The 14,118-nt window shown below is 44.0% G+C and overlaps 1 protein-coding gene across 4 annotated transcripts in view; it reads right to left on the bottom strand.

The window, feature by feature from the left end:
• The window catches only part of LNX1 (ligand of numb-protein X 1), a 243,154-nt gene that overhangs the window by 48,017 nt on the left and 181,019 nt on the right, over positions 1 to 14,118 (bottom strand). For all 4 annotated transcript variants that reach the window (XM_058192238.1, XM_058192237.1, XM_058192240.1 and 1 more), the window contains 3 exons: positions 13,588 to 13,790; positions 8,608 to 8,979; positions 5,966 to 6,085 (listed from right to left, as the gene is read on the bottom strand). In XM_058192238.1, coding sequence (XP_058048221.1) covers positions 5,966 to 6,085; positions 8,608 to 8,979; positions 13,588 to 13,790 — 695 coding nt within the window. The remainder of the gene's footprint in view (positions 1 to 5,965; positions 6,086 to 8,607; positions 8,980 to 13,587; positions 13,791 to 14,118) is intronic.

The raw sequence follows: 14,118 nt of genomic DNA, 5'->3' as shown, positions 1-14,118 counted from the left end.
ACTTAGCCAATAAAAAAATCTATTCTATTCTATTCTATTCTATTCTATTCTATTCTATTCTATTCTATTCTATTCTATTCTACTCTACTCTACTCTACTCTACTCTACTCTATTATATATTCCATTATTCCAGGGGTGAAATGTAAAATTTATTACTACTGGTTCTGTGGGTGTTGCTTAGTGGTGGTGGGGTAATGTGACTAGGTGGGCATGGCCAACTTTTTTTTTTCTTTTAAAAGCATTTTAAAAGCATTTTTACAATCTCTTCTGCCGAAGAGGTTGTAAAAAAATGCTTTTAAAAGCCTCTGATGATCAGGCAACTCAGCTGGGATCGCCAGAGGAGCCTTTTAGAAGCTTTTAAAAGGTTCTGATGATCCCAGCTGAGCCGCGCGGTCATCAGAGGCTTTTTTTTTTTAACTTTTAAAAGCATTTTTTTGGCCGAAGAAAAAATTCTTTTAAAAGTTGAAAAAAAAACCTCTGATGATCACGCGGCTCAGCTGGGCATGGGGGGAGTGCAGGGATTTTTGCTACCAGTTCTCCAAACCACCTGCCGCCATCACTACTGGATCGGGCGATCCGGTCCGAACTGGGAGCATTTCACCCCTGCATTATTCTATTCTATTCTATTCTATTCTATTCTATTCTATTCTACCTCTGTCCTTCTCTCCCAGATATTTCTGTGACTGTTTATGAAGAACTGAAGGTCTTCATGCTTATCTTTCTAAAGATTCAAAATACCTTTTTGCAGGGGTAAAATTACAAAAATCTAGAGTTTCAGAAATGTGGCATCCGGCAGCAAAAAGCCCGAATCCTCTTGGATTCTTCCATATCCCAGATCCTTGTGGAACAAGGGTGTTTGCAAGGTGTGGCCAAAAGAAGTCAAAATGGTCATCGGTCGCATCAGTGCAATCAAAGCCAGGCCTGTCTTGTGCGTTACCCGTAAAACACCGGCAAAATTTTGACTGCGCGATTGTGTTTTTCACCACGCCCTGCAAATACTCCCCGTTGGGGAACGATTCTTGTGGCCGTTTTTACAAGCCAGGAAGCCATTCCGTCACCTCCTTAGCAAGAAAATAATCCAGGTTGACTTCGTTTCTATTTTTGTGATTTTTCTCGCTGGCAAGTGCACTGGTTTCAAAGGAAATTAGTCTTTTCTTTTTTTCGTTTTGCAAGTCAGCGAACTTTTGAACCTAAGCATGCAAAATTCTACTTCCTCCGTCTCAGTAAAATAGGCTCTTCTTAAACATAACTTCCACAAAGAAAATGATGTTGTTGATCTCTTCAAGACTGATTTTCTGTCACCGGCTTCATTTTGGGAGGAGGAGGAAATTGCTGATTTCTCCTTAGGTCACGAGCAAAAACCTTTTAGAAGTTTCTCTTAAAAGCTACAACTTCTCATTTAGGTTGCAATAAAATGCCAAGCTACCTTAAAAGGCTCAAAAGGAATGCTGGTGAATGGGTTTCCTTCTTTCCTTTTAGATCTAAAATAACATTTATGCAGGGAATGAGGGGATAGTGGGGGGGAAGTGGAAGAAATTGCAATGTATTCTGTACTTAGTTTTATCACTGATAACTGAGGCCTTTAGTTAATTGGTTATTTTTTAAAATAACCAACTCCATCTAGGCTTATAGCATTACTGTGGGGGCACCATTGATAGGGACATCCCAACAGATTATCTCCATTTTAATATTCATTGTTACGTAAATATTGGCAGCAATTTATTCTGGGAGGCCAATATCTGTCATTGAACATTGCAAGATAGATGATAGATAGATAGATATTGCTATGTAAGCATGTACAGTATATGTGTATATGTGTGGTCAGTGATGGATTTCAAAATTGTTTACTACCGGTTCTGTGGGCGTGGCTTGGTGGGTGTGGCAGAGAAAGGATACTATAAAATCTCCATTCCCATCCCACTCCAGGGGAAGGTTACTGCAAAATCCCCATTTCCTCCCAATCAGCTGGGAGAGAATAGATGGGGGTGGGGCCAGTCAGAATTTTTACTATCCGTTCTCTGAACTACTCAAAATTTCTGCTACTGGTTCTCCAGAACTGGTCAGAACCTGCTGAAACCCACCTCTGGTGTGTGTGTGTGTGTATACGCACACTCAAACACATTGCATAATGCAATGTTTATCATATTGCAATATGTATCTATCATCTATCTATTCATCCATCCATCATCTATCTTGCAATGTTCAAAGACAAAGGCCTTAGTGTTGAGGAACACAAAATTCCTATAGTTGACAGAATAGCTCAGATAATTAAAATTAGACAGACAGACTGATGGATGGATGGATGGATAGATAGATAGATAGATAGATAGATAGATAGATAGATAGATGACAGATAGAGAGATAGAGGGATGGATGGACAGATGATAAAGAGATAGATAGATAGATAGATAGATAGATAGATAGATAGATAGATGACAGATAGAGAGATAGAGGGATGGATGGACAGATGATAGAGATATAGATAGATAGATAGATAGATAGATAGATAGATAGATAGATTAGATAGATAGATAGATAGATAGATAGATAGATAGATAGAGGGATGGAGGGATGATATAGACAGAAAGAGATAGATAGAGATAGAGATAGATAGATAGATAGATAGATAGATAGACAGACAGATGATAGATAGATAGATAGATAGATAGATAGATAGATAGATAGATAGATAGATAGATAGATAGATAGATAGATATTGCAGTGTGTATAGGTATGTGTATGATACACACACATACACTTCCACCTTTCTAAGGTCGATAAAATGAGGACCCAGATTGTTGTGGGTATTATGCTGACTGCTTAGAGAGTGCTGTAAAGCACTGTGAAGCTGTACATCAGTTGTTATTGGTATTGCTGTTGTACAGCATTCTGAATTTAAAGGGCAATGTGTGATTACAAGAGGGCAGAGTCATATCTTAATTTCATCTTTTCCTGAGATCCTGTGCCGGCTGCAGAGGGCAGCCGCCCGTAGTCACAGAAAGGTACAGCTGCTTTAAGATGCTCTTGACATGCTACATGCATGCCCAAGTAACCATTAGATCACATTCTGCCCTTTGAATCCCGATTTCTGCCCATTTTACTTTCGGGAACTAAGGGGAGAATTTCTTGGGAAGAACACCTGAAGGCGCAAATATCAGATGATCTGATACCCTTCGGTAGGCCACTTGCCTCGTGCACGGTGTAGAAATATCTGACATTGCACAATTCACTCCAAATGGAAGTTAGTGAAATCTGGATATCCAATCATCCGAATGCCTCCCAGCTTCCCTGATCTTTGGTGCTGGACAAGCCAATGTTTACAATTGTCACTGGCTTCAGAGGCAGGCTCTTTCCTCATAGAGGCAGGATGTCATGGGTTTTCATTGCCAAAAGGGACAGCTGAACCACTTTATAATAACAAATGATGTTGAAGGCTGAAGCTTATTCTTGGCACTGGATATTAGAAACTTGAAAGCAATATTGGCCCCACATTTACATCTGTGTTCTAGAAATTTCTAATCCTTGAGTTGATTCTCAGAGTAAGAAAAGGGTGAGGGGGGGGAGGGATGGGGACATTTAAATCAAATTATCCTACCGAGTGGAACTATCTAAACATGATAATGGCCTGTATAAGAACCTGGATGATTGTGCAAGCAATTTACTTTTTGCCTCTTGTCACACAGGTGTAAAATTCTTCAGACCAAAGGCCTGAGTATGTAGGGCAGCACTTTGATTTGGACACTGAAGCCTCTCCAAAACTCAATAAAATTGGGGTAACATCTATTACATAACAACTGTGAAATAAGCCCCTTCAAAGGAACTCGCACTCAAGCGATTTTAAAAGGACAGCGTGGAGATTTTGTTTTTGCAAATAGTGTAAAGAAAATAACTCACGCGTGAAGAGATTCACTTAGATGATTTCAGCAGGAATCAGAAGATGTGCACTAGATAGCAGGGAGCTGGGTAAAAATTCTGAGGCAACTTTAGAAACCTTTTCCAGCTTCATTCAACAATTTTTTTCAGCCGTTGTCTAATACTTTTATTTGTAACGCTTCTAGGCATGAGCGGTATACAAAATTTCTATATTTGTAAATATCCACGTGACCACTAGGTGGCAGCAAAGAATCACAAGAAGCCTTAACCCTTTACTAATCATGCTAATATAGCCAATGGCATATTAAAAAAACCAGTAGTAAGAAAGTAAACAATGTCTTTGATCCCATCTGGGGCCATGGAGCTTGTTATGCCAATTTAGAAGCGTTTCTACCCCATATTTTTAAGGAAGGCCAAAACGCTAAGACCTCCATGACATGTTCCAATCCCTGGTTTATTCACCTGTATTCTGCCTTGTATTTGTTTATACTGTATATTTGTCTTTAAAGTGTGCATGTTTTTTAAAAAAAAAAGAGGTAGACTCGTTGCCACAGGTGTGGTGAGACAGATCAGAAAAGTTAATATGGCACCCATAGCTGTGTGATGGAATCTCTGCCCCTTTTTCAGGCAACACACACACACACTAGTGGGATTCAAATAATTTAACAACCGGTTCTCTGCCCTAATGACCAACTGGGTGGGTGTGGCCAAGGGATGTGACAGGCAGCACTCGGCCACTTGCACCTCCCTGGCAGCAAAAACAGACTGCAGGGGGGGGCACCACCACCCCTTCGCCCTATTTTGGGCCTAGTAAGCCTCCCTACAGCCTCCTGGGAGCAGGCTTCGGGGGTGGGGGGGGCACTCCTGGAAGGGGTAGCGTGGGGAGGGACGGGGAGGGGCCAGACCAGTGGTGGGATTCAGCCAGTTTGCACCACTTCGGTAGAACCGGTTGTTAACTTTCTAAGCAGTTTGGTGAACAGGATGTTGGAAGAAATCATTAGGGCAGAGAACCAGTTTGTTGTGTCTGCGCCCCCCGAGCCAGGCCCCCTGCCAGAAAGTGACTTGGAAAGTAAGTGGGAAGGGCCATCAGGACTTACGTCGGGAGCACCGGCTTCCCTGGCTCAGCTCCAGGAGCCAGAGGCAGGCCAGGTGGAGGAGATAACGAGGCCTCCGTCCCCTGACTCTTTCCCCCCCACAGGCCACGCCTCCAGACCCAGCTGATGGCAATCAGGCCTGGCTGGACCCTAGGTTTCATAGGCAGGAGAGGCGGGAACAACAGAAGCAGGGGTGGGGCAGGCCTAGGAAGTACTGAGTCATGGAGCCACACCCCACAGGATATAAAAGCAGCAAGGGCTGCTATGCCTCTTCGTAGCAGGCAAATCAACTGCTTGACTAGAGCTGAAGTACTGTTTGTTGACTCATCAGCATCGAGGGAGATAACAGAGACACTTGGCAGACGCTCGCTAGTTTGCTGCCAGAGCTGATAGTGCCGGCTAATTAAGCCATCTCTCGGACTGAGGCGAGGGGGACAGAACACAGTTGTTAAATTATTTGAATCCTACCACCGGGCCAGGCAGCAATTTAACAACCGATTCACCCGAATCGAGCCGAACCGGCTGAATCCCACCACTGTTCTAAAGGAACGGGGCTTTGAATATATGGGTGTGGCAACTGTAGTATAAGATCCAGCTCTGCTGTCTTTTAACTGGAATTATAATTTAGAACCCCAAAAAGGGACTGTAATAGGGACACTAAAGAATGTGAGCCTTTCATACTTCCTGTTGATACAGGGAATCCTTTAAATGCTGTAAATATGGCGGGGGAAATGGGTAGACCACTTGACCCTCCAACCTAGCATACCTCTCTTGATTACCATTAAATTTAAATTAAGATGAAAGTTTTGTTCATCTTCTGCCAGACTGCACGCATTTCTAAAACCACTATGACGTCTTTCCTTCTCATTTTGTTCCAGATGAAGGGAAAGCAGGTTAGCTTCTTACTTTTAAAATCATTAACCTGGAAGGAACTCATTTTATTACTCTTTCGTGATATGAACAATAAGTAGTAGTAGTAGTAGTGGTCCGGGCCTTACCTTGTCAGGAAGGAGGGGCAGATGGTTACCGTGGCAATCCCAGCCAGTTTCTTGCAAGATATCTGGGTTGTGTTGCCTGGTTTTTCGGGAAATGCTGAAGTGAACCTGCTTCTTGCTAGCCTGCATATTGAAACACAGGGAGAAGCCCCCCGTAGTTAACTGGCTGGCATAACCAAGATTTTCAATTTTCAGACACATTCACAAAATGGCTGCGCTCCTACCAGATCGATTTTAAACTGATTTAAGAAAATGCCTTCTGGATACATTATAAAGTTTGATTCGAGGGGTTGCCACAAAGAGGAAGGGGGGAGGTGTCAACCCAGGGTGAAATGCTCCCAGTTCAGACCGGATTGCCTGATCTGGTAATGATGGTGGCAGATGGTTCAGAGAACTGGTAGCAAAAATCCCTGCCCTCCCATGCCCAGCTGAGCCGTGCGATCATCAGTGGTTTTTTGGTTTTTTTACTTTTAAAAGCATTTTTTCTTCGGCCAAAAAAAATGCTTTTAAAAGTAAAAAAAAAAAGCTTCTGATGATCACGCGGCTCAGCTGGGAACATTAGAGCCTTTTAAAAGCATTTTTTCTACAATCTCTTCCTCTGAAGAAAAATGCTTTTAAAAGGCTCCTCTGGCGATCCCAGCTGAGTTGCCTGATCGTGAGAGGCTTTTCTTTTCTTTTAAAGACAAAAAAAATGCTTTTTTTAAAAAAAGAAAGACTGACAATCAGGCAACTCAGCTGGGATCATCAGAGGACCCTTTCAAAAGCATTTTTTCTACAACCTCTTCGACTGAAGAGGTGTAAAAAAAATGCTTTTAAAAGTACAAAAAAAAAAAAGTTGGCCATGCCCACCCAGTCACATTACTCCCCACCCACCAAGCCACACCCACAGAACTGGTAGCACCAAATTTTACATTTCACCACTGGCTCAACCTATTTTCCGAAGACCTGATTCCATAATGGATGGGAATTGATCAAAGAGAGATTCAACTTAGAAATAAGGAGGCGTTTTCTGACCTTGAGAACAATCAACCTGTGGAACAGAAGTTGCCTTCGGAAGTCGTGGGAGCTTCATCCCTGGAAGCTTTCAAGAAGAGACCGGACTGCCATGTGTCAGAAATGGTATAGGGCAGGGGTGTCCAAAGTTTTTTTGGTGAGGGCCAAATACAGAAAAATAAGCAAAGGCCCGGGCCACACCATTGAACGGGGGGGGGGGTGTGTGTCTAAACTTTTTTCGTACCAGTTCTGTGGCCGTGGCTTATTTTGGGGTGTGGCTTGGTGGTCATGTGACTGGTGGGCGTGGCTAACTGCTGGGACATTACAATACAGATGGATACAGTCAGTCTATTAAAAAGCAACAATATGTGGATATCATCTTCATTTAAGGGGGGAAAATGTTTCATATTCATTCATCTTGGCCAGGGGTGTCCAAACTTGGCCCCTTTAAGACTTGTGGACTTCAACTCCCAGAGTCCCTCAGCCAGCAAAGTTGTGAGTTGAAGTCCACAAGTCTTAAAGGGACCAAGTTTGGACACCCCTGATCTTGGCTTTTGTTTTGTATTTGGTATGAACTTGAAACTATGTTTGCGATATAGTTTTTGTCGGGAGACATTCTGCACACTTCCCCCCACCAACGCTGTTCGTCCCCTCGCCGCCCTCACCTGTTTCTCGATGGCTGTCACTGCCGACACGCGTGTCCGCCCCCTCCCTTCATTATTCCCTGCCCATGGGGTGGAGGCGCAAGGAGCCTCACCAGGCGGCCCGAGGAAGGCAAGGGTAGAACTGCTGGGGTCAGGCACAGCCAGCAGCCTCTTTCCCGCTCGCCGCCTCCTCCGCCCCCTCCCTTCATTATTCCCTGCCCATGGGGTGGAGGCACGAGGAACCTCGCCAGGCGGCCTGAGGAAGGTGAGGGTAGAACTGCTGGGGTCAGGCACGGCCAGCAGCCTCTTTCCCGCTCGCCGCCTCCTCACCTGTTTCTCGATGGCTGTCACTGCCGCCATGCGTGTCCGACATGGGGAGGCGCGAGGAGCCTCGCCAGGCGGCCCGAGGAAGGTGAGGGTAGAACTGCTGGGGTCAGGCATGGCCAGCAGCCTCTTTCCCGCTCGCCGCTTCCTCCGCCCCCTCCCTTCATTATTCCCTGCCCATGGGGAGGAGCCGCGAGCCTCGCAGCGAACCACCGGGCAAGCACCGGGAGGCGGCCGAAAAGGGCCATATTCAATTATATTTTCAGAATTTGCTGCGGGCCAATAAAAACTGGCCCGCGGGCCGCAGTTGGCCCGCGGGCCGTAGTTTGGACACCCCTGGTATAGGGTCTCCTGCTTGAGCTAGATCAGGGGTCTACAACCTTGGTTCCTTTAAGACTTGTGGACTTCAACTCCCAGAGTCCCTCAGCCAGCAAAGCTGGCTGAGGAACTCTGGGAGTTGAAGTCCACAAGTCTTAAAGGGACCTAGGTTGGAGACCGCTGGGCTAGATGACCCACAAGGTCCCTTTCAACCCTGGTTAATCTGTTAAAGTTGTGGAAACAATAAAAATAGGGCCGATTCTCCCCCTTTTCTCTGCAGACAGGGTGGTTTGCGTTCTTTGTCTCAAATAAATGTTAACCCTGTTTCTCAGATGTGTTCTGATTGAGGAAGCTCTTTCAACCTACTTGTATTAATTGGGCTGCGCTTTCTGGACTTCCGTGCTGTAAGTCATGCCCGTTAATGGCTAAAACCTTATCGTCCTCGCGAAGTTGCCCGTCACGGGCAGCCAGGCCTCCTTCCAGCATTTTGAACACAAAGACTCCATCCTCGCTGGCTTTACGGATCAACTTGATGCCCAGCTGTTGCTCTGAGTTGCTTTTGTTCAGAACAATGTGCAAATTCTCATCCCTGTAGCAGGGAACGTCAGGGAAAAGTCTAGAATTCCCACACTGGTACCTTTGCTCCCTGAGCACAGTGAGACGGAGAACTTGACAAGGTTGCCTCAGGATGAACGAGGCATAGCTGTGAGGCACGTTTCTGATATCTATGCCGTTGACCTGAAAGACAGAACTGTGGGTCAGTCATATCTAACTAGACACAAGAAAAGGTTTTTCCCCGAAGGCCATCACTCTGCTAAACAAATAATTCCCTCAACACTGTCAGACTATTTACTGAATCTGCACTACTATTAATCGTTCCATAGTTCCCATCACCAATCTCTTTCCACTTATGACTGTATGACTATAACTTGTTGCTGGCAATCCTTATGATTTATATTGATATATTGATCATCAATTGTGTTGTAAATGTTGTACCTTGATGAACGTATCTTTTCTTTTATGTACACTGAGAGCATATGCACCAAGACAAATTCCTTGTATGTCCAATCACACTTGGCCAATAAAATTCTATTCTATTCTATTCTATTCTATTCTATTCTATTCTATTCTATTCTATTCTATGTGTTGAATCTTTTTATTCTTTAGAATAAAAAGAATGTACTTTAGTCTCCTTATGTACGCTGAGAGCATAGGCACCAAAGACAAATTCCTTGTGTGTCCAATCAAACTTGGCCGATAAAAAATCTATTCTATTCTATTCTATTCTATTCTATTCTATTCTATTCTATTCTATTCTATTCTATTCTATTCTATTCTATTCTATTCTATTCTATTTAATTATAATTATAATTCTATTCTGTTCTATTCTATTCTATTCTACATTCCATTCCATTCTATTCCATTCTATATCTATCTGAACAGCATGTTGTCTGGACACAGTTTTAAAAGTACAACAATAATCATAATAGTGATCATAATAAACATATCAATATTAATCACAAAGTAACAATACAATTAGTTTATCCTTCTTGCAAAATTTTCAATGCAATTTTTTTTACTTATCCTTCTAATCTTTTTAGTTTCTAACTTCTGTTTCTGTTAGACAGCCATTGGTAAAACAAATCCCATGTTAAAGAGTATTCGGTTTCTTCCTTTTCTTTTCTTTTAAATGTTAATCTATCCATCTTGGATGACTTCTTGTGGCAGTGATACTGTAGCTTCCACCACAATGCACCCTCTTCTCTTAAACATCCCTCCCTCACAACTTCTTCTCTTGCTGATTAGGAAGGCTAGGGGTTTTGTTTTGTTTTTGCTCGTCAAACAAAAATGACAAATTCAAATGAGAAAAATATTAGTTTTAAAAAAATATTAGGTAAAGTATTAAAATGTGACCGAGACAATAGGCATGTTAGTGCAGTTATGCACATCTCCTGAGGGACCTTTGAAAGTCCACAGAGGTTAACTTATAATTAAAACTGGGGAAGTTAATGTCTGAGACCATAACAATACACGAGCACACAATGCATACAAACTTAAAGTGAACAGCTCCAAACTCGATTGCAGAAAATATGACTTCAGTAACAGAGTTGTTAATGCCTGGAATGCACTTCCAGACTCTGTGGCCTCATCCCACAACCCCAAAAACTTTAACCTAAGACTGTCTACTGTTGACCTCACCCCATTCCTAAGAGGTCTGTAAGGGGCGTGCATAAGAGCACCAGCGTGCCTACCGTTCCTGTCCTAATGTTCCCTATAATTGTATTCACTTTATGTATTCAATTCATGTTTATACTTATATATGTTATCTAATATCGACAAAATAAATAAATAAATAGAGGAGGACAGATCAAAAAATATAATATTTGGGTAAGATATTCCAGACTTTGACAGCTCTGTAACAAAAATCAAAATTTATTTTTACAATTTTTGTTTTCCTTAGACAAGTCCAGCAGCACCTCGCTTATCGTCCTCTGCGTTTACTGCCGGTCTGCAGGAACGCTGTTTTCTGTCCCGTTTCTTCTCTAGAATCTATATCTATCCATATGTCGTGGCTCAGCTCAATGTGATTTGAATTAAAATGGGAACTGCTTACCAGTCTTCTAAATTTAAATAAAAGGCACTTGGAAGTGCTTCTTTTGGCATCTAGTGGAACCGATATTTGAGTGGGTGGATGTTACCTTGCAAAAGGTCTTGGGTTTAAATGTTCGGGAAGTCATGTACCGTTGAAATGGCTCCCAAGCAAAACATTTCATATCCATGATTTGTTTAAGCTGTTTTTATACGTTTGCCCCTACCTCTGCTAGTGCTTCCAATGTTATTAAGAAAAATAAATAAAAGATCTAGCGATAGGGTTTCATGGCAGAGCGATTAACTCTCTGAGAAGGTTCTGTCAAACATAGCTTTTCCCCAGCAAGTAAAGTAATTTCTACTCTGCAATTAAAGAAATAAAAAAGATGAAAAGAAGTTTCAGCAATAATGTTGGAGACAGAGATAGATGGAGTATTGCTAAAGCTCCTAATCCTAAAGAAGTCTATATATGTTTCAGTGCTAGAAAATCCAGCAGGTTCTGGAGAACTGGTAGCGGAAATTTTGAGCAGTTCGGAGAACCGGCAAATACCACCTCTGGCTGGCCCCAGAATGGGGTGAGAATGGAGATTTTGCAATAGCCTTCCCCTGGAGTGGGGAGGGAATGGAGATTTTGCAGTATCCTTCCCCCAGAAGTGGGGTGGGAATAGGGATTTCGCAATGTCCTTCCCTCAGGAGCGGGGTGGGAATGGGGATTTCGCAGTATCCTTCCCCCAGGAGTGGGGTGGGAATGGGGATTTTGCAGTATCCTTCCCCCAGGAGTGGGGTGGGAATGGGGATTTTGCAGTATCCTTCCCCCAGGAGTGGGGTGGGAATGAAGATTTTTGCAATATCTTTCCCCCAGGAGTGGGAGGAATGGAGATTTTGCAGTATCCTTCCCCCAGAAGTGGGGTGGGAATAGGGATTTCGCAATGTCCTTCCCTCAGGAGCGGGGTGGGAATGGGGATTTCGCAGTATCCTTCCCCAAGGAGTGGGGTGGGAATGGGGATTTTGCAGTATCCTTCCCCCCGGGAGTGGGGTGGGAATGGGGATTTTGCAGTATCCTTCCCCAGGAGTGGGGTGGGAATGAAGATTTTGCAATATCTTTCCCCCAGGAGTGGGGAGGGAATGGAGATTCCTCTGCCACGCCCACCAAGCCACGCCCACAGAACCGGTAGTTTTTTTAAAAAAACGGATTTCACCACTGGTTTATTCTTCTGTTGGAGGCAGTCCTCGACTTATGACCACGACTGAGCCCAAAATTTCCGTGGTTAAGTGAGACATTTGTTAAGCGACTTTTCCTCCTTTTACAACTTTTCTTGCCACGGTTGTTAAGTGAATTGCTGCAGTTCTTAAGTTGTTAAGTGAATCTGGCTTGCCCACTGACTTTGCTTGTCAGAAGGCTGCAAAAGGGGATCAGGTGGCCTTGGGACACAGCAAGTGCCGGCAGGGTTGAATACGGGCTCACTTCAGTATGTTTTAGGCCTACTTCTATATCAGGGGTCTCAAACCTGGGCCACCTTAAGCCTGAAGGACTTCAACTCCCAGAATTCCCCAGCCAGCAAAGCTGGCTGGGGAATTCTGGGAGTTGAAGTCCTTCAAGCTTAAAGTTGCCCAGGTTGGAGACCCCTATCCTATATTGTAAGCACTTCCTGTGGGAGCTGTGAAATATTCAGACCGCATGGTAGAAGCCAACAAAAGGAGACATGAAATTCGAACAAGCTGTCATTCGGAACTTTGCAGGTTGTATTGGGGATGTCTAGTTTAATTAAAAGAAGGAATCGGGGGGCAACATGATAGCAGGGTTCAAATATCCACAAAAGAAGAGGGGTTCAACTTATTCTCTGAAGCACCAGAAGGTAGGAAAAGAAGCAACGGGTGGAAACTAATCAAGGAGAGAAGCAACCTAGAACTGAGGAGAAATTTCCTGACAGCGAGAACAATTCATCAGCGGAACGACTCGCCTCCAGAAACTGTGGGTGCTCCAACACTGGAAGTTTTAAAGAAGAGATTGGACAGCCATCTTGCCTAAAATGGTATAGTGATGGCAAACCTTTTTGGCACCGAGTGCCCAAACCAGAACGGGCGTGTATCTGTGTTTCGTGTGTGCATGTACGTGCGCTGCAGCACCGAAAACCCAAAAGACTAGCTCTCTGGTGCATGCATGCCTGCCTTTTGGCTGTTTTCCGGCCATTTTTAGGCTTGAAAATGGCCCAAAAAACAGCCTGAACACAGCCCAGAAAATGGCCTGAAAACAGCCTGAAAAACAGCTTAGAAAATGGCCTGAAATTGGCCCCAAAATCTGGGCCTAGGGCTCTTCAAACCCAGGGGTGGGCTGCTGGGGGTTTGCAGGGGTTCAGGAGAACATCTACCTAAGATTCTGTGCAGTTTGGAGAACCCCCCCAAATCCCACTCCTGGCTGGCCCCGCCCACCACTCTCCTCCCAGGAGTCCCCATGCTGCCTGTTTTGAATGCAGGTAAGTGCAGGGCACGCGCAGAGGCTCGGGGAGGGCGAAAAATAGGCCTCTGGAGCCTGGGGAGGCTGTTTTTGTCTTCCCGGAGGCTCGAGGAAAGCTTCTGGAGCCCGGGGAGGGCAAAAACACCCCCTCCCCCTGCCATGGTGCAGGAGGCAGACTAAGCCACACCCACCATGGCCACACCCACCCAGCAACCAGGGCAGAGAACCCTTGCTAAAATTTTTGAAGGCAACCCCTGATCAAACCCCTTTTTAATCCCCTGCTCGCTTCTCTGAAGTTTTACCTTCAGGATCATATCTCCCGGCAGTAGCCTTCCATCTTTGAAAATGATGCCATCTCGATAAATGTGTTGAATGATGATGTGAATCAAAGGCGTTTCGCGGCCCCCCACGACTCTAATGGCAAGAGCTTCGTGGGGGTTCCTGCGGTTGACCTTAATGCTGGCGATTTCACCATCTGGAATGAGATGATATAATCTTGGAGAGGCTGAAACAAAGGCAGAAAAGGGTTGGATTTGAAATGAATGGGTTTTGTTCTTTTCTTTTCTTTTTTTTTAAATGCAAGAACACAAAACATGACGCACTTCCACAGTTGTTAAAGTTAGATTTTGAGAGGTCTGGTACTTATTAAAAGGACTCAGTGATGCCCAGTTTTTTGGTTTTTTTTGATAAAAGCTGAAACTTATCATGTACATTCAACGTCAACTCTTTCATTTGTTATGTACAGGTAGTCCTCGACTTACGACCACAATGGAACCTAAACCTTCTGTTGCTAAGGGAGACAGTTGTTATGTGAGTTTGCTCCGTTTAACAAC

The sequence above is a fragment of the Ahaetulla prasina genome, chromosome 8, assembly GCF_028640845.1.
Source record: "Ahaetulla prasina isolate Xishuangbanna chromosome 8, ASM2864084v1, whole genome shotgun sequence".
Taxonomy (NCBI): domain Eukaryota; kingdom Metazoa; phylum Chordata; class Lepidosauria; order Squamata; family Colubridae; genus Ahaetulla; species Ahaetulla prasina.
Note: the sequence above shows the minus strand (reverse complement) of the source record. Positions and strands in the feature narration are given on the sequence as shown.